This window comes from Eleutherodactylus coqui, chromosome 5 (genome assembly GCF_035609145.1).
Source record: "Eleutherodactylus coqui strain aEleCoq1 chromosome 5, aEleCoq1.hap1, whole genome shotgun sequence".
In the NCBI taxonomy this organism is placed as follows: domain Eukaryota; kingdom Metazoa; phylum Chordata; class Amphibia; order Anura; family Eleutherodactylidae; genus Eleutherodactylus; species Eleutherodactylus coqui.
The window spans coordinates 49,366,269-49,387,864 of NC_089841.1; the positions used below are offsets into that span (position 1 = coordinate 49,366,269).

At 43.7% G+C, this 21,596-nt stretch overlaps 1 protein-coding gene across 3 annotated transcripts in view; it reads left to right on the top strand.

Moving 5' to 3' along the window:
• Positions 1–21,596, top strand: part of PDZD2 (PDZ domain containing 2) — a 326,060-nt gene that overhangs the window by 219,871 nt on the left and 84,593 nt on the right. For all 3 annotated transcript variants that reach the window (XM_066602486.1, XM_066602487.1, XM_066602488.1), the window contains 4 exons: positions 518–650; positions 3,383–3,544; positions 18,626–18,740; positions 19,874–20,019. In XM_066602486.1, coding sequence (XP_066458583.1) covers positions 518–650; positions 3,383–3,544; positions 18,626–18,740; positions 19,874–20,019 — 556 coding nt within the window. The remainder of the gene's footprint in view (positions 1–517; positions 651–3,382; positions 3,545–18,625; positions 18,741–19,873; positions 20,020–21,596) is intronic.

A 21,596-nucleotide genomic window follows, 5' to 3' on the forward strand; every position in this document is an offset into this window, starting at 1 on the left:
TTCACTTGAATGACGTCGTTCTTCACAGTCAGTGGCCAGTGCACTGTTGTGCAGGGAAAATCAGTGAAGCAGACATGGCACTAAACCAGCACTGCGGTCTCAGAATCAGTGGGTCTCCCAGAGGTTGGACCCCCACCAATCAGTCTGTGATGGCATATCTTATCGACGTACTATCACTTTTTCAGATGAGAATAATCCTTAAAGGGGTTGTCTGAGATAAAATGTTTCTGTAAAATTGGCTTCTGCATGGCTAAAATATAGTATAGAGCTTATTTTCGTCTCTCCCTGCTGCCTGTGCAAGTGCAAGTCCCCTGTGAGCAGCTCTGGGTTTTCACAATGCTATTATCATTCTATTTATAGGCTGCTGCAGCCAATGACGGTGCTGCTGCAGCCAATGATAGAGCTCAGCGATCGACCATAGAACATCAGTTTTTCAGTATATTTTATGTATGTAGTGACTGTATGAGTTATGGCCATCATGTCATTATATTCCATATTGTATTGCTCTGTTTTTCAGGGATGGTAGATTGAAAGCAGGTGATGAGCTCCTAATGATTAACGGCCAGTCATTGGTGGGCCTCTCCCATCAAGAAGCTGTGGTGATTCTACGGAGTGCGGTTGGAGTGGTGCAGCTTGTTGTGGCCAGCAGGGTAGGTGTAAAATGTGACCATGGAGGTCTAACTTGTGACCCGTAGTCTACACACATCATGTAGATAATGGTAGATGCCAATGCAAATGTATTATATGCTAGTGTTAGGAAACAGTAACTATAGGGGGGGCTATGGTTGCGGTGGTATCTCAGCCCTGGTGCCTAAGGGACCCAACAGCTCCTCCATTGTGTAGGAGGACAATAGTTACATAAATGACATGCCATTTCGGTTGGGCCCCGTTACAGACTGGTTTGCGACCCAGGAGTTACAAAGGGTCATGGCTGAGATGAGAATACTCATCTGTATGCCCCCACCGGTGGATGGGATTATGGAAACAGCTTAATAGCTTGTTTTATAAAGTTTCTGGAACTCCTGTAGAATTGAATATTTTACAGGGATGATTTTATAATGAATATCTTCAGTGATTTCAATCTGGTTGGAGAGATATAAAGATGCCTACAAGATGTTTTGTCGCTGATGGCTTAAGTTGCAGGATTAGGTGTGGTAATTGTTTAATATCCTCAGTCTGTGTTCAATTTACTGATGAGGCATCCGGACGTCTGGGAGACTGACACTATTGTAATACCTTATAGTGTGTGCTGGTAAACAGGATGGCAGCAGTGATGGCTGCACTCAGTGGGCACAGGAGTCTTATACTCATATCGCTCTCCAACACGTCATGGTGTGTTAATGGGAACTTATATTGGAGTCAATGGGTAGCTGCCATATGTATAATCGACCTCAAACATCAGAGCCATACTTTTGGGGGTAAATGTGTGAAAATCATCATCTTCCTCTGGCAATAGGCTTATATGCAGTCTACACAGAGCCTTAGCCCATCACAGTATACTGGCAAAATTGTCAGTAGTCCACCCAGCCTTGCTATTCCACCTCACCATGTGCATGGAAGCAGAGAGCAACTGCTAGCAAACATATGAAGAAAATTGGAGGTTTTGCAGCAACTCGTGCAGTGTAATAGATTTCTTAATTTTTGGTAAAAAAAAGTGGATAAAATAACCCAGCATGGTTATTTTAAACGCCTACATGTTTTGAGCAGGAGCTCTTAGTCCAGACATAAGATGTCATAAGAGCTCCTGCTTGAAACATGTAGGTGTTTAAAATATCCGTGCTGAGTTTTTTATCCATGTTTCTACTGAAATGTTGAAATAAAGATACCATGCTGGAAAACGTTCATTTTTTTCCTAGTCTATCACAGTATAACACATCTAAATGCACTGTATAGCGCTGTGTCTGGGAAAACAATAAAAAGGACATGTTGTGGCCCCTTTATTCTGCTGATCAGTGCGGCTCCTGGGAGTTGGTCTCTCACTGATATTTCCTGTCCTAAGGATAGGGCCATCACTACAGTCTTGGCAAACTCCATTTAATTAATATGTATACGTTGGTACATATATGCACTATTTCATTTTTAATAACAGTGGGGGATGAGGATTTACATCGGCACCATGTAATCCTTCACCTGTATGCAGTGAAAGTAAGAGAATGTTAAAATCTGATTGTCTGATTGCCCTGCATGCTGGTAGTCACCTTGAAAAACAAATTCCTTAAAGTCAACCTGTCACCAGTTTTAGGACATTAAACTAATAACAGCATTGATTACCACACCGGTGGTCTTATCAATGTTTAGGAAGTCATAGCTGCATAATTCATGATTTAAAGACTCCCATGCTGTATGTAAATGTAGCCGAGCGGTCCACCCCTATGTGACCTGGGTGGCGTCATCCATGCATTGCCTGGGAATCTCTTGCTGCACTGTGCCGTTGTCTCCCCAAGCATGTGCAGATAAGCTACTTAAATCTGCCCACAAATTGGTAGCTTATCTGTGCATGCAGAGGGAGCTGACAGCACAGTGTAGCGTGAGATTTTGGAGCCGTGCGTGGATGATGACACCCGTATCATCCACGTCATATCGGGATGGAGAGACAGACGCTGCTGAAAAAAATGCAGCTAGTAGAGCCAGTCCAGCCCTCCCACAGGACCACTGGGCTGCTTCAGTCCGGCCCGCCCACAGGACCACTGGGCTGCTTCAGTCCGGCCCGCCCACAGGACCACTGGGGCTGCTTCAGTCCGGCCCGCCCACAGGACCACTGGGGCTGCTTCAGTCCGGCCCGCCCACAGGACCACTGGGGCTGCTTCAGTCCGGCCCGCCCACAGGACCACTGGGCTGCGTCAGTCCGGCCCGCCCACAGGACCACTGGGCTGCGTCAGTCCGGCCCGCCCACAGGACCACTGGGCTGCGTCAGTCCGGCCCGCCCACAGGACCACTGGGCTGCGTCAGTCCGCCCCGCCCACAGGACCACTGGGCTGCGTCAGTCCGCCCCGCTCACAGGACCACTGGGCTGCGTCAGTCCGCCCCGCCCACAGGACCACTGGGCTGCGTCAGTCCGCCCCGCCCACACGACCACTGGGCTGCGTCAGCCCGGCCCGCCCACACTACCACTGGGCTGCATTTACATATGGTGCGGAAGACTTTAAAACGTGGATTATGCCTTCATTATGCCTTCCATGGCATGACTTCCTCAATATTGATAAGAGCAGTTTGGTAATCAGTGGAACTTCACTAATTTAACACTCTTATTAGTTTAATGTCCTGTAAACTGGTGACCGGTTCTCTATTAGTCCTGTTATAACAACTACAAAGCATGGCTGCCACATATGGCAAAGACAAATGTGCGCTTCTGCAGCCTGACTCTTCTTTATTTCATTTTAAGGATGGCACAGATGTTGATTTTTGCAAATACCCCTCCACTAGTCTGCCAGACCTAGTGAGTGCGTGCGCCGCTCAAGACGACCACACTGATAATAAGGAGAACGTGCACCCAAATGAAGAGGATAAGAAGGGGTGCGGGGAGTCTGCAGCGGAGCCAGCAGCTGTGAGTATATCCCGTATTTACCTCACTGAGATCCATTGTTGGATAAATCCTTCAGACTTTCCGGTGCTGTAAGAACAGGCACTTAGGAGGAAATAATAGATGAGGTCATTATTAGCGGCAGGCGATAACTTACGGAGCTCCATTATGGTAATTAAACTTGTCGGCTTACAATTGCATCATGTGACATTTCACGAATCACATCCATCACTGGAGGTTAGAAGTAATTACAATTATTGGGATTTATTAGGCCATTTCTGGCATTACGGTATGTGGGGCTATGTGGACTGTTGGGCTGCTATATGTCATAGCATACCTTCCTAAATGTCAAATCCTTCCTAACGTGCCCAGTGCATGCAGCGCTAATCTTTCCGTCAGACCAGACAAAATGTGCAGATATAATAACTCTACGGTATTATGACCATAGTGCAAAAAAACTAAACTTTGCATGTCAACTTATGACCAAACCAGAATGCTCTGAAGGGATGTTCACACCTGCAACATTTCTGCAACTGTCCCCTTCATCTGGTTGAACTTCTCAAAAACTGATCCGTAAACTGGTGGGGAAAAAAACATAACAAAAACGGCCTCTACTCACCCCATGTCTTAGGCCTATGTTTGTTATTTACACCATATAGATTTCCCGAGATACACTGCAACGTGTGCCACTATATAGCCATACAGTGGGATATGTCACCCAGAGGCTCCCATTGTAAAACACATGCAGTGTGTGTTATATAGCTGCCTACTGTATACCTTTCTTGGAATAGCTACTATTGGATACCACAAAAAAGGTATACAGATGTACACCAGCTGATACTTTTTTGGCCTCTTTTGAGTGTTTGGTGCATCTGTTAGGAGCTTTTCCTGGCATATACCTTGAATGTAACGCTTAAATTGTTATGTGAACAGGGACTTACAGTAGATATATGGAATGGATTTTCAGTCACAGGAATTTCTGCCACAAATCTGCTGTGTGTGAGCATACATTTAAAGTGTAACTTTCTAAAAACTTTTGGCATGTTAAAAGTTTTGGTCACTGGGAGTCCAGCTCCTGAGAAGCCCACAGATTACTAGAACAGGCCCAGACTGTTTTTGTTTGCTTTGGTAATATTTAAAGGGGTTTTTCCAGCTCTAATCCATTGATAGCCAATCCTCATGATAGGTCATCATTAGCTGGTCGGCAGTGGTCCGTCACCCAGGACCCTGGCTGATCAGCTGTTCTCCGGGGCCGGTGCACTGATCCTCATGATAGGTCATCACTAGCTGGTCGGCAGTGGTCTGTCACCCAGGACCCTGGCTGATCAGCTGTTCTCCGGGGCCGGTGCACTGATCCTCATGATAGGTCATCACTAGCTGATCGGCGGTGGTCCATCACGCAAGGCACCCTGGCTTGAGCAGCTGTTCTCTGGGGCCGCTGCACTGATCCTCATGATAGGTGATCACTAGCTGATCGGCGGTGGACTGTCACCCAGGACCCTGGCTGATCAGCTGTTCTCTGGGGCCGCTGCACTGATCCTCATGATAGGTGATCACTAGCTGATCGGTGATGGGCTGTCACCCTGGACCCTTCTCCGGGGCCGCTGCACTAATGAATAGAGCTGCTGTTTGCTGGAAACACGCCGCGCTGCTGTAGGCCAGAATGGTATTACACACAAAGTCTTCCATTCACATGAATGAGTTCAGAGTTGAAAACCCCATTAAAGAAACCTATTTAAATAGCAAAGTGAAGATTTTTGCTTAGGTTTATTGTACATTTTAGCCCTTGTATTTTTAGGAAAACTGATTTGTGGTTGACGTTATCAAATGTTTCCATATGCGTACTCCAGGAGGGCAAGAACACATGCTTGGAATTTCCTATCTGCTTTAGAGACTTTTTTTTTGTTCTTAAAAACATTCTTAGCTTCTTGTGCTTTTTTTCCCTACTTTTTGCTTTGGTTCTTTGTGACAGGACAGTATACCAAACAGTATAAAATGAAGGGATGGGTATCAAGAGTATGAGAATAGACTGCAAATTCACCTGATACGTCTCTCTTTGAGTTTGGTGTATATTATAAAAATTCTTTACATTCTGCTTCACTGACGGTGTTAGACTGCAGTCCTTGGATGTGGAGCTGATGATAAATACGATGCAGCTATAAACAGTTAGGGGTGCGAATGATGTCTGCTTTCCTCTGCTATTCACATATACTGTAATGTACCTCACTATACCCCCTCACTACATATGCCTCACTACTTACCCTCCACTGACCAGCATATATCTAAATATGCTCCCCAGTGTCCTGGCACCTCACCACCCCCCCAAGTGCCCAGCATGTGCCTCACTATACTGCCCTCCACCTGTTCAGTACATACCTCACTATACTAACTACTCCCCACACATACTGTCTAGCATGTACCTCAATATATCCACCCCCCCTCCTCTTCCGCATATAGACCTCATATATAACCTCCTGCTCACTCTCCAGTATATATTCCCCCACTGTATCTTCTGTGTATCCAGCTGTGACTGCCGGTTGGCGTTCTCACATTGAGTGTTGGTGCTACATATAGCAGATATAGTTTGTTACGGACACTTTCAGAGTCCAGGAGGTATAGAGGCTGCAGGACAGTAAGTAGGGATTAAGAGGGGAATGGCTCTGTAAAGCTCCCATGCAGTCCGAGAATGTATCAAGATGCAGAAGGAAGAGTCAGCTGGAGCTCTTGTTTTTCTGCCCCTCCACAGAGTGTATTGCAATGCCACATGGGTTAAAGTCTCTTTGCAGAGCAGCTCGGCAGGACTGTTTGAGTGTCAGAAGCAGGTCTTTAGGCCCATTTACACGAGTCAATGATCACTAAAAAATCGCTGAAAGGCGATTGTTTTAGCGATAATCGTTGCGTCTAAATGTGCGCCCATCGTGCACTGCTAGCTGATCATTAAATTCAGTCCAACCTAAAAATCGTTCAGCCTTATCAGCAGTTCTCCATGGGGAGTGCTGATAGCATTGTTTCCCACTGGAAAACAAAGGATCTGAAAGCAGATAATAGCCCTTGGGCTTTTAACTGCATTCAGTGAAGGCTTCATTTGCACACTTAATTGCTCTTAAGTAGCTACTTAAAAGTTTATGCAAAATGATTGTTCAAAGCTGTCACTCAAACTGTTTGAGGGATCATTGGCTTGTGTAAATGGGCCTTATCAGATGTGTTTATTGTGTGGCATATCTACTAGATATATGTGAAAGTATTTTTTTCCCCTCAGATCTACAGCCATGAAACAGCAGTGGCAGGGTTAGCCACAAATGGCAACAAGATTGTAATTTCTTGTTGCCATTTGCAGATTCTAGGATACATTGGTGAGCATTTTAGTAGCCATATAGAACCCTGAATAGTGCATTACGTCTTGGTCTTACAGAAATTGCGTGATGCATTTTATTTTTGAGTATTTTCCATGATATGAGTGAATGAATAAAACAGAACTGGCGGCATTATTTATGGGGAAGGTTTGGCAAGACTTAATTTGAATGTATAATTGATGCCATGATTTATTAAACACAGTCACGGGGGTAGGGCAAGAACTTTAACCTTTTTTGTGGAATAGAAGATGAGTATGATGGTTTGCTTTTATTTCCTGTTGTTTTACTTACTGGCAGCTTTACTTACATATTATAGACTTACATATTTTTGGCATATATTCATACACATGGAGTACAAGACTGAATGTTTTCAATTTTTAAACTTGGCCAACATTTGGAGTGATAGTACCTCCTAGAAGGAAACTGACTATTGACAACTGTACATCATAAACTTTAAAGCTACACACACAACCCCCCAGCTTGTGGCAGGACATAAATTGCTCATAATTTACTATATTTTTCTTGTTCTTTTACAATCCTTCACCTTGATTTCATTGCTCTGCTTTGTTTTAATGTAGGAGCCTAATGTCCTACTGCTTGGGTGGGAGAGATGTACAGCAAGTCTGTGCAGCATTGAGAGGCAGTCTTTTGTATAGCAGCTAGAATTCCTTGTGATCACTTGAATTCATGTAAATATGCTGGAAGGAAGATAAGTTATTGCTAGGCTGCTGAAACACATACAATGAATTGCAACTGTTTTGAAGAAGTGCAGTCGATATAAGAAAATCAGTGATCCGTTCCTCAATTTGTACATTTATTGTGCGATGCGTTTCGGCAATAGAACTTTGCCTTTCTCAAGCATTACAATCCTCTTACAGATACAATGCATCTATATATAGATAAAATGTAGAATCCACTTACACTCTTGCTCGCGGAGAACGCCAGTGCAGGCGCCATCTTAGTGTTACGTGACTGGACAAGTCGATTCATGTGACTAGCCGCGTCATTACAGGTCAGGTGGTTATCCACGTCATTTACTCATTCATTCATAAAAAGGCAAGTCGAATCGTATAACTCGCCACATCATCCCAAGTCATGTGGTTACCCACGTCATTTACACATTCATTCATAAAAACCCTATATTTCCCGTATCGGGATGTATATTGACCGTGTGAGTACAAAGCAACTCACAACGTACTGATTCTTATAAGTACTCAGTTCAACGTTTCCATATCACTCAATATGGTTAATATATTCTAAAAGCAACTATAAACCCAATAAATAGGTATCTATTCTTTTTGAAAAGCCCCACCCACCTGTTGTTTTTTAAGACCTGCACCTGGCTAATATTAGGCGCTGATTGGTTTATGCTAACTGTTTTGAAGGCCAATGGAGGTCCTACATGCTACTAGATGGATGTTTCTAGCAAAGTGGCCATTCAGTTGTAGAACTACAAAAAGAGAAGTACATGTAGCACATTGCTTAGCACTATTACCATATGTAATCATTCGTACAGATGTAGCATGGAGCAATCTAATGTTTGGTGTGCTACATTTGTTTTATGTGTTACGCAATTTGCATAGCTGTTGATATATCCTTACTGTTGGGATATACAAATGTTATCGGTGGTAGCGTGCCATGAAATTCTATTTTACAAATGCCCTTCCTGTAAATTATTAATGTAACAGGTCCAGGTGGTTACATTGTACTATAAGGTTGCGAGTCGCGCTTGACATTCTCGGGTGTGACTTACATAAGGACACTGCACCCATGTTCTGTGGGATGTGAGAGTCACACGGAGATGGAACATGCTACAAGAAAGAAAATCACCCATGTAAATACACCCATTGCGAATAATGGGTTGCATTCTCTTGAAAGCTTTGTGCGACTTGCAACGCACAAAACTGGCACGGTTTTCTCGCCCATGTGAATGCACCCTAACACATACAATACAGTCATCAGAGCTGTGCACCTGTGTTTTCATCACATGACTCAGGTAAGCAATGAAGGCTACTATTGAATGACCGCAAGTGGAGATCTTGTACACCATGAGGAATGAATATAGAAAGTACACTGAAAAATTATGGTTTGATTATATAAAGGGTTAAATTTATTGGCTGAAACCAAATTACCATTTTAAATTACAAAAATATAGAATACCAGGACCTTTATACAAACAGAATTTTTGAGGTTCCTTTAAAAGTATTATCGACTTCCTTCTAATAACCTGGGTAAGTTTACGATGAACTGAGAGCTCTTACTGCATCTTGCAGCATGGTGCCAGGGAAGGATTTACTGATCCAACATCTGCAGAATACATTTCAATGTATGCATTCATGCTCTAGTCATGGAATTTCCTGGCCGATCAGAATTTGTAATTTAACCTGAAATTTATTGGTGAATGTTCTTCCCATTCAGTAGTAGATCGAGAACTTTAGTGCTTTAATTAAATGTTCCTCCACAGGGGGCCCTCTAATCCTTCCAGACAGCGGTGATTTGTATGTATATGTATGATCACGGCCAATTAGCGAGGTCTCGCTGCTCCGCTGTAGAAAATCTGTCACAACCTCTTCAAGCAGAACCGCTAATGTTCTGCATTATTAAATTGAGATCATGTGTGCAGGGCGGGTAAAGGAAAGCTACAGCGTCTGGGGTTTTAATAAAGAGTATATTCCAGAGCCGCCAAATTCTATGAACGTGCCACACGCTCCGATTATGGGAAAGTGCTCCGCTGGAACAGATGTTTCAATGACTTTCCCATGAATTGGACAGTTTCGATGAGCTTTTCTAGTGTCACCTCGGCCACTAGAGAGTTTGCACCTGGCAAAAAATTTTTTTGTAAAAATTTCCATTTGGAAAATGCTGTAACATAACAAAAAAAATAATATTTTTCATTTAAATATGTGACGGATAATGCCAAACCTTTGGCTATCAAACGAGTGTGCATCTTTCCAGGCTGCTATGCAGGTGTAGATGCCTGTTGAAATTTAATTTGTCCCCTATTGCCCCCAATGTGTCTGTCTAGACATTTCTAGAACTATAATGATCTGAACAGACAACGGGGGGGACGCATACTCCATTTATGAATCTGTGAGGCGTATATACCCTGACGTGCCAAAAGTCCTAGGATACGAGTATGGTAATTCATGATGAAGTGGCGTTGCCTCAGGTGACGACTTGGGAACACCCACTGCTGGATAAGTTGTGAGGTGTTATCTCATGAGTGAGGTTGAGGCAAGGGGATGTGGATTATTGGAGTTGGAACGAGGCATGATAGTGGGTGCCAGACGGATGGGGCATTCAATTTTCGAAGTTGTGCAGGCATTTAACATTCCTTGATTCATGTGTCCACTGGGAATATTTCATAAAGGGCATTAGTACCCACAGTGGACAATGCAGTGGGCACCAACAGGTGCTTAATGATTGTGACCGATGGCATCTGGCTAGAATTGTCCGTGTGAACAGATAAGTGACTCTAGCAGAAATCACATCCACATCCCATGCAGGAGGCCCCACACATATCCCGCAGGTCAGCATTCTCTAGCTTCCATGGGACATGGGAGCAAAAGACCCACCAGATGCCTCTGTTATCACCATGATACCAAACACAGTACCTTACCTGGGCTCATGAGGGTGCTATCTGGACCCTAGAGGACTGGCAACATGTGGCATGGTCCAATGAGTCACAATACAAAAATTGCTCTGTGATGATGGTAGGACTTGTGTGTGGTGCAGACCCCATGAAGCCATGGACCCCAGTTGTCAACAAGGCACTGTGCAGGCTGGTGGCTGTTCCATATTGGTTTGTGGAGTGTTCTTATGGCATGGGATAGGTTCATTAGTCCGTCTAAACATGTCTTTGACCAATGCTCGCTACGTTTTTCTGCTTGGTGACCATTTGCAGCCCTTCATGGACTTCATGTACCCCCACAATGATGGGATATTCCAGCAGAATAATGCTCTGTGACACTGTGCCCAAGTTGTCAAGGGTTGGATCTAGAAGCATTTTGGAGAGATCCTACGAGTAGTGCGGCCTGCACGTCTACCCAACAGGAAGCCAGTTGAGTATTTACCGGTTTATGGAATGCGGTGGAGAGGTCCATTTGCACCTGTGATCCTACACCAAACCTACCATGGAGATGTGGATAGCTACCCAGATACCATGGCTCAACATCCCTCCATACATCTTCTACCTACTTGAAGTATGGATGCTGTGTGTATATCTATCTCTCTGCCTATTTCTCTGTCTATCTATACATTTATTACATGCATATGCTTTGTAAAAAAAATAATTAGGCACCTAGAAGTCTTTTTGCTGCAAAACTCGGCATGCAGTTATATCTCAGGCAGATATACAAATGATTAGAGTTGTGGTGATAAGATGAACAGTCTTGTCACCGGAGGCCTTTGCTGTGGAGCGGCACACTGCCCCCTGCTGGTGTAATGGTCTGGGGGGACATCACATACAATAGTCGGTCACCCCTAGTAGTGGTACGAGGGACAATGACAACTCAGCGATATGTTCAGGACATCCTGCAGCCACATGTGTTCCTGTCATGGCGGCTTCCAAGAGGCTTCCAGCAGGATAATGCTCGGCCACGCACACAAGGGGGGTCACAGGAAGCCCCCACAAAATTGTCACACTTTCATGGCTGCCCGGTCACCGTATTTATTGCCAATAGAACATGTATGGGACCATCTGGAATGCCAACTTTGACAACTTTCAAGAGTTTCACGATCTAGAGGCTCAGTTACAGCAAATATGAACTGATATGCTGCAGGCTACCATACGGAACCTGTATATCCCCATGCCCGTCCATATCACATCTTGTATCCAAGCTAGAGGCGGCCCAATAGGGTACTAAAGCCTCCCTTTAACGGGTCAGTCCTCCACAGTAATTGCTCCTTTTGCTCTGATAGTATAATCCCTTATATCAACGTTACAATCACACAGAGAAAGTTTCATTTGATTCTGACAACTCCTAGTTGCTGTGCTTGAGCTTTTTTGACAAGCCTTTGCATATGTATGGGAAATTTTATTTTTGTGTATTGTTTGGCACGTAAAAGTAGTTGCAACATTTACTACATTATGCCAACATGGCTGGCAAAAGGCTTAAAAGGGGTTTTGAAACCTGAGCAATTTTGTGAGCAGCGATGTTCATTCTCGAATACAGAGGTAGAGGCGTCCATAAATGACAGAGTTGTTTGAGAATGATACTCAACAATCATTTCCAGTGACAGAATGTTATCTGTCTAGAGTGAGACTTCTTAGGTTGGATTTACTGACCATAGTCGGCTGAAATGACATGTATACATATTTATGACCTGATCCGCTGACCATTTACCAGTTTGTGCAAGTCGTTATGTTTGGATTTGGGTTTTTTGCTTCTCGTTGATCTACCTGTACAGTCTGACATGTTGATGGTCGGTTCATCTGTACGAACGATACGATGAATGATTGATCAGCAGCATTCTTACCATCCATAATCTCATGCATATGGCCAGTTTTAGAGGCCCCAAAGCCTTTCTCCCACATGAGTTGACACCAGTATTATAAATGACACATGGTAGATGGCGGCTCTTCATACATTTTGCTTTGGGGCCAGGAACTGCCAATTATGTCTCTAGACCTCAGTATAGGCGGCATTGGAACAACACTGAACTTAAAATGTATTACAAATTTGAATTCCTTTTAAACTTATGGAACGCTTTGCAATGTTACTTTAAAGGTCCCTAAAAGGGTTTTTAAAATAGTTGAAGGGGTTTTTGTCTACTCTCCAATGTTTAGGAGAGTTGTTTCACAACCTCTTGGAGCCATATTGGTGGCCATATTGGTTGTCAATAGACGTAACTAAAAAGAACTGAAATTGAGTAACATTTTTGACAATGTAAAGGACTAGCCCTTAAGAAGGTAATGCTGCGTCTGAAAGGAATAGATGTGTGGCAAAGTTGAGGGTGTATTGGGCTTCATAATGGAACACCTAGATGGCCACTCGAAACTGAACTGAGTTTACTCACTAGGAACTTTCTGGTGGCTGGAGTCCTAGCTATATAAAGGACATTTTTTGCTGTGTCACAGTGGAGAGCAGCAGGGAGTATGTATGAGAGCTGAGGTGCGGCTGGGAGTTGAAGAAAGAGGTGCAACAGTCTGCAGAGAAAGTGCTGCTTAGGAGGTACAACAGTCTGTAAAGAAGCCCATAATGGAGAAAGACTGGAAAAAAGCAGTGGGAGCCTGAACCCCTGAAAGTGAGAGGGGCTGTTTTAGAGACCACAGAGCATGGACTAAAGGACTCCTACTGCTTGCTACTAAAAGGGATAAAGTAGTCGTGCTAGTGCCACAACCTGCTGGAGACATCAGGACTGTGACCAGGAACAACGAGAATAATGCAGTGGCAAGGTACTACTGACTTGAGGCAGCAGCAGTCAGTGAAAGTGGTGACTCCTGCGCAATGCAACTGTAAGTGGGGCTGGCCTCCAAAAGATAGGTGTGCACACCGCCAGGGACAAACAGCCAGCAGACATGCTGTGAATAGGAGTAGAGACATATGGTTGGAATGCTGTGTTTTAAGTGGACTGTGTTAATAGTAATACAGCGTTGACCCCTTAGCCCGCCTGCACATGGGCGGAAATCCCGCGGCGGGATTTACCGCGGGATTTCCGCCACTGAAAGCCTGCATAGGAGTGCATTACAATACGCACTCCTATGCAGACGGCCGCAGTTTGGCCGCGCGAAATCTCGCGCGGCAAACAAACCGCGGCATGTCCTATTTTTGTGCGGGGCTCGCAGAGCCTCGCACAGAAACGTCACTCACCCGGCCGCCGGCTCCGGTCTGCGCATGCGCCGGCTGCCTGTCAGGCGGCACATGAAAGAGCCTAGGCCGGCGGGCGCGGGTGAGTACGCGCTCGTCTCTGCAGGCGCTCGGGTCGGGTCTCGCGGTGAGAATTCTCGCTGCCGGATCCGACCCGCTCGTCTGCAGGCGGCCTATCGGACAAGCTGCGTGATTTATATTTCTGTCTAACAGAACTGATCTCTTTACAGCATTGTTGATACCGTTTTCCTCATTACTGTTATTTTATATTGTGCATGGTGTATTATACATCCTAGGATTTAGATAGCCGTACTTGGCATCTGGTGAATCTATACGTTAAAAGTTCAACTGCTTGCCTGTTACTATACTATTTCTTGGTAAATAAATATTGCATCGTTTTGTAACTCCTTCTGCTGCATCATATCCTGTCTCTGCGTCGCAATGCTACCACCCGCGACAGTAACAGGACCAAAGACGACTCAAAGACCTGCATAAAACATTGAAAGTGAGAAATCCCGGCACAAGTGGAGCGATGTTTCCACCTCCTAAGAACAGCTGGCCTCTGAAGCATTTATGTGGCTGCTGTCAGGTCACTGACCATCCAGAACTCTCACATCAGCAGCTGCAGTACAGATGAGCCGGGAGAGACGCTCCAGGATACATCCTGACAGGCACCGGGACAATGTCCTACTTGGCACATTTGCAGGATAATCTCAGGATAAAACAGGAAAGAAGCTTCAAGATCCTGTGAGTTGTTTCTCCGAGTCACTTTAGCCAACAAGACCTCCAGGGTCACTCGGAAGAGAAAAGACTGATAGTTCACAGAGCAGCACTGGATGTGTATTATTTAGAGATACAATGTGGCGTAAATCCTCTCACGAGCGGCTATTTATCATCTTCATTACACTGGAGCAGAGACGATTCATTCCAGCCACGGACGCCTTGCCAAAACCTGACTGATAAAATACAGATTGCCGCAGTAACAATGGGAGATCATGGGACTTAAGTGGATTTCTTAATCATGTCAAAGGTTAAATGGGAATTCATCTTCTCACAATAACATCCTTTGGGATTTTTTAATATAAAAAGCATTTTTGATTGGTTTTGGTGTTTTTGTTTTTCTTTCTGTTTTCTTGTGACTATCCATAAAAGGCATGCATCTGAATATAGCAAATTTTACACTGGCCAATAGAGTATAGACTGTCCCTTCCTGTATTGTATCAGCATGGTTATGGCACCATCAGTAGGGTTAGGCTGGCCATGTCTGATTATGGCCGCCTGCACACAAGCAGATTTGCATCGTGGAATCTGGAGAGGGTGTCTGCCTCTGGATTCCGCAGCACATACCACCCTTAGCAAGCAATGGAAAAGCGATTTATTTTTTTTCCTAGACACAAGTGAAAGCCAATTGCGATTTTCTGCTCGCAGAGGAAAAATCGCAGCATGCTCTATAGGCGGATTCCATGTGGACAGCTTCCATTGAAGTCGAAAGAAGCCGTCTGACCGGCGGTCCTTCCACAATCATTATTGCGAAAAGATTGCAGGATCTGCATCATCTCCATGACCTGTACGGTGTATGTGCGCCGGCCGGACCATCTGCAGTACAGGGACGCATGTACACGGATGGGTCTGAATCCGCATGCGGAATCCCGCAGTGGATTCTGGCCCTAACCACGACCAGCGACCCTGCGTGCCTGTCATTCTGCGACTTCTTTGTATTGCAGATGGTCCGCATGGCTCGCCGTCGGACATGCGCAGTATAGTTTTGTTTTTTTTTAACTCCTGCTTGGCGATGATGCGGAAGGGCCACGGATCGGATGGCTTCCATTTACTTCAATGGATGCCATCCTTGTGGAATGGAGCATCCTGCAAATTTTCATCTGAGAGCGAAAACCGCAATTGGTTTCCGTTCATGTGCACGAAGAATCACTTTTCCATAACATGCTATGGACGGTATTTGCTGCGGAATCTGGAGACAGACGCTCGCTGCGGATTCCACAATTGAAATACACCGCATGCATGAGGCATGAGCAGATTCCGGAAAGGTACGCGGAGTCACCGCCCGGGTACAGGGTCGGATTCTGCTGCAGGATACCGTATGCGGAATCCGATCCGTTTGTGTGCAGGCTGCCTATGGCTTGTCTGGGCAACCGCTGTTTGCCAATCTCACAGTAAAAATGCACTCCCAGCATGGGCGAGTATTGGGGCTTGTTCTCACCTGCCAAGGGGATATGGCGGCAGCTTATTCACATCTCCCCCTTATAGTTACAGCCTGTTCACATCTTGTTATGGCGTCCATCCAGGGGTCCTGTCGGGCTTTCTGTTTATGGATCTATACGGATCCATCTCCAACCCCTGATCACAACCTCCCCCTCCCGTGCTGCACATCTACTCTGGAATTGTATGTCATGAACGGTTTTTTTTGCATTTGATGCATATTTTTAAATCCCATTGATTTCTATGGCAAAATCCAATGTGTACAACGAAAGGAGTAACACCATTTTTTTTTTTCTTCCATGATCCGTATTTTAAACATGCATATGTAAAAAAAATGTCATCAAGACTGCGACATGGTAAATCATTTGGACGTGTATTGTAAGTGTATTTTGAGGCGTTGTGTGAACATAACCTTACCGACACCCTGAAAACGCATGATTTTTAGGAGTTTCTTCTATATAGCAGTTAGGACATCCAGTTATTACTTAGCTATTCCTGTTACTTGATCAGTCCTGCACTGCGTTTCTTAGCGAGACGGCAGCCTTTACCTGTAGTGCCAGGTAGGGAATCCTTCTTTACTACAGTGTGTGAAGCGTCTCATTGCATGTAGAGAAAAGCCTGTAGATCTATTCAATTAGAAGTCTAAGGGTGTTTTCTATATCATCATTCCCAGGCAGATATATGGGTGAGAATGTGTCATACAGTTTTTTTTCCATTGGAAAACTTTAGTTATTACAGTAATAACGTCTTGACTTAAAAATATGACCATATGTTCCAGCACTGAAAATCATGAAATCATTGTGTCACAGAACTATAAAATTCAATTCCCTCTATAAACTGGGAAATAAAATAAAAATTACTTATTTTCCATTATATACGAGTGTCTAGAAAGCATTATTCTCCTAGACACACTATTGTAAGATTAGGATATCTAAAGAATTGTCTTATTTTAACCCCTTAAAAACCAGGCTGTCTTTTACCTTCAGGACCAGATACTTTTTAGGGATTTTACCCATGTGATGGTTTAACTGCCCTATCTTTTTTCCTTCAGCTGTCAAAATAATTTTTGCTGCGATTTTTCTTTTTTTTTCTTTTTTTTTTTCCCCCCGTGACCATATATAGCCATTTTTTTCCCGTCTTTTAGTTTATTGGGGGTAAAAAGCTAAAAAAGATTTATTTATTTTTTAAACATTTATAGTTTTTATTTTTTTTATTAGTATATTTATGCTAAAATAAAGCATGCGAATGGGTTTCTTATTTTGTTTTGGACGTTTTGATATATAATATGTATGGTTTTGCATTACAGGGCGCATATAGCAATGGTTTTTCGTTGGCGCCTGCTTTGGGTTATTTTCTTTTTTGTATATATTTTTATTTTATTCTGTAATTTTGTTTTACTTATTTATGTAATTTTTTTTTTATCATCTATGTCCCCCATGATGCCATATAAGACCTCTGGCGGACATTCACATGATTTTTTGATTTGACACTTTCCCACTGTAGCTGGGGCGTCCATAGGAGCTCCAGTTATAGGGAAAAACTTCTCCTGTAGTGATAATAGTCACTGGCAGAGCTGATCAGAGTCTGCTATGACCCTGCAGCTCTGCTGTAGCAGAGAACCCCAGCGGTCACGTAACTGTGGGCTCGTGTAGTGGAAGTTGCACTTTCACTTTTTAGTGCATAGTGCTCATTGAGTGCTGTGCACTCGAAAAGGGTGAAGGCAGAAAGGGTTAAAAACCCCTCCTGCCTTCTCCGGGTTGTCAGCTGTGACGAACAACTGAAAACCCGACATGCTTCTGATTGCAGAAGCAGGGGCTTTAAACCCCCGCTGTATTTTTACTATCAGCTGGGTTTAAAGCACTGTAAATTTACTCTGCTTGGTCTTTAATGGGTTAAAGGTTTTTTTTGTTTACCATAGCTAAGTGATAGCATATCAGTAGGATGTGGCGGTATTCCCTGAGGGTGGAGATCTGACTGCTGAAATCCCCGCTAATCTAAAAATAAAAGGGATGGGGTTTCCTTTGGCTTTTTTTACTGCACAGCAGCACTCCCAACCTTCCTCTATGTAAGGGATTACAACATGGTCCCATTCATTTGAAGGTGATTTCATGCATAGCGGGTGAAGGAGAATGAGGCTTTATATGGGGAAAGCCAAGAGACCTTAGTCCCTTTGGTGGCGGGGGCTCCAGAGGTCAGATCCCTATACAAATGATTATGGTATGGCATATTCTATTGACATGCCGTAATGTTATAACATGGTAATATCCCTTTAATTGCTGTCAGTGAAACCTGGAAATATTTATTGTTTGAAGTAGGAGGCTGAAAACCTGTCCTGACCTAGTTCTATTTTGTCATGTGGCATTGATGAACTGATACATCGTAGCAACTGTATCACCCGTTCTGCAAAAAGCATTACATTAAAGCCAGTTTTTAGCCTATGAGTTTAACAAATGAATATTTCCATTCATTGACTGCAAGCCATGATCTTCACAGCCAAAATGAAGTAATCCATAAAAAGTATTACAACGTTTTACATTTTTTCAGTATGCCATAAACAAGTTTTCTTTACATTACAGGTTTGACAACACTTTTAATAAATCTATTGAAATGTACATTAATATTCTTGCTCTGTTTATAATTTCACTTATTCGCATATAGATTCCAAAATGCTTATTGTGTTTTGATCCCAAGATATTAATGTCTGTTTTCTTGCTTTGCACTTTAAGGTAACTGAGACTGACAACTTGCAAGTTCAAGAAGCATCTCTAGATGATACCAAGGGCCTCTGCAGAAGTCCAACTTTAGGAAATAGCCTCCTCAAGTACCGCAGTCGATCGCAAGGTATATAGCATTACATGGTATTACACTGAATGACCACTTTATTAGACACCCCCATCCAGTAGCTTCAGAACTGCTGCAATTCATTGTGGCGTAGATTCCACTAGATGTTAAATCATTCTGCAGGAATATCGGCCCCTGTGGACAGGAAACTTCTTATAGTTGTTGCAGATTAGATGGAGGTACTGACATGTTCTGACCAGCTGACAGGAAGGGGTCATCGATTCATGCTGCTTGCACAAAATTCTAACCTCCCATCAGAACAGTGCAACAGAAATATGGATCCATTCGACCAGGTGATGTTTTTAGACTGTTTTGTGATCCAATTTCTCAGTATATTCTTCAAATGAGAAAGCCCCACAAGGTTGTTGGTGACATCTTGCCACTGGCTAGTCTAGCTGAGGACCAGACCTCATTGGAAGTCGCTCAGATCGCTGGATTTTCCCTTTCCAGGAACATGACTTTCATACTCCCCTATTCCCTTTATTTCCTCCTACAAAGCTGCCGCTCTGTGCATTGAATGAACTCATTGCCCTCCTAAGTTTATGGAGTTCACAGGACATGACGTGTTCCCTTTAATGTATAGATAAAAATGACTTACAGAAAAATTAGCATATACTAGTGAAAAGGAGGTTAAGCAGCCACTCAATGCCAATAAGCAGCTGCAAAAGCAAACCAAATCTACGTTTGCATGAAAAAGAAAACAAAAACATATGTATGAGTATGGTACGGTTTTAGGCACCATGCTGAAAGAGCATAGAGGAGCTGGAAAGGATTCAACAGTATACGACTAGGAGACTGGGAGGGCTTCTTTACTTACTGGAATAAGCAGAAAAAATTCGTTATCATTGTTAGTGCAAAAAAATGTTCTTATATTGAATCATCACTGGCAAATATAAGTTCTTAGTCGGCCTTATTTTTTATCCAGCTGTTAGAAACTTAAGAGATTCCAAATCGGAGAGATTTCTCAGAATCAAATCTAACTAATGAATAACCTTCTGATGATTGTTTTGATTTTAGCGTTCATTTAATTGAGTAGAACTCACATATAACTTCAGGTTATTGCATTGTGTTGTGTTTTGTCTTATTGGACCCCTCCCAGCATTGTATTTTTATACTGGATCTGTAAATTGCAGGGAGTGGCAGCCGATTGGAATCGGTGGGTGAAGATGATGAGTTGGCGGTGGGTAATGGAGACTCCTATATTGATAAAGGAGACAAAATTCTACGTGGAGGTCGGAAACATTCCCTACCTCAGCAGCTGGATGCAACAGCAAGGCAGGTTAGTAGTCCATAGCATAGTCCTGTACTCTGAGCACATGGTACATGCCTCCATCAGTCATGTAGTGTATGTTTAAGCTGCTGTTTCTGTACCATAAGGTTGGGTTCACATGGAGTGAAATGGACGTGGAATTTCCGTGTGGACCCTCCCCACGGACATTCCACTGCATTTACAGTAGCAGCAAAGTGGATTTTGAAAATCTTGTCCTTATCCTGCGGAAATAACCCGCACAAAACCCGTGCAGAAACTTCCGTGTGGCGCAAAATTCAAATCTGCAACATGTCAATTATGTCACTGTCTCCACTGTGGAACTGACCCCTTCTCAATGCGGGGGTGAATTCCGCACAGGAATTTGTGCTGAAACCCACTTCAAAACCCGCCTTGAATGGTGGCGGTTTGGAGGCAGGCATTCTGTGGCTGATCTGCTGATCGGCTTTTTTAAAATAGAAGGTAGTTACATGCTTATATCTCCTGTACCACAATGATCTGCATCCTCACTCTGTGATAGGGGGCAGACACACAAAAATGCACCCGATGGATCCTGTACGGCTGCACATGGAGGCTCTACAGCTCCGCACACATTGTAGATAGTCCATTCCTTGTCTGATACTGCTGATCCCTGAAGAACTGTATGTTGGTTAGGAAAGCGCAGGCTCCTTACTCTGGAGGGTTTAAACATGGACAGATTACCTACTGACATCTTTTACTGTCTACACTTTTCAGTCAGAGGGTCACATTTTATAAATTGTCAGGGAATGTGCTATATTCAACCCTCAAATTGTGTATTTCTATGAACTTTGCATTGTGACAGTGGAAGTTAAACTGACAGTGCAAAGTATATGATCGTCAGCCGAAACCACTGAATTTGTTGGGACTGGCCATTCATCTAATATGTATGGGGGTTTTCCAACTGTACCCCGATGTCAGGGTAAAGAAGTTAGATGACATTCATTCCCAATCCTTTTGCTGTTGGAGGAATGAGCCACTACCAAAGGATTTGCCAGCTTTATATTCCCCTTTCCCTACTGAGAACACAAGTATATTTGGTCAAAAGAGCCTGCATATTGTCACATGCACACTTTCCCAGCATATGATGTGGGTGTGATTACAAGGGGTTAATCTGGGTTGTATCTCCCAATGTCTGACACGGAGTATCTCTTGGTATGAGATTTTTAAAGAGTCCCAGCCAGACCCACTTAAAGGGGTATTTCGTATTGATGACCTATCCTCAGGATAGGCCATCAATAGGTCCCCGTTGATTAGCTGATCTACCGGACCGCTGTCAGTGCAGCGGGGTTGGACATGCACATTGGTGTTGAAAGCCAGAAGGGATTGCTCCCAATGATTTAAATGGGACTGAAGCTGTCTACTACACTTTGGGCCCTAACCATCGATGGCGATGTCCGATCCTGCCGCACTGACAGCGGGTCAAATGGTCGTCTGATTGTCGAGAATCCTGAGCTGTGGATCCCTGCTGACCAACTATTAATGATCTATCCTAAGGATAGATCCTCAATAGTAAATGCCTGAAAAACTCCTTTAGCCCTTCTCCTGATCAAGTCAGAGGGGTTGGTTCA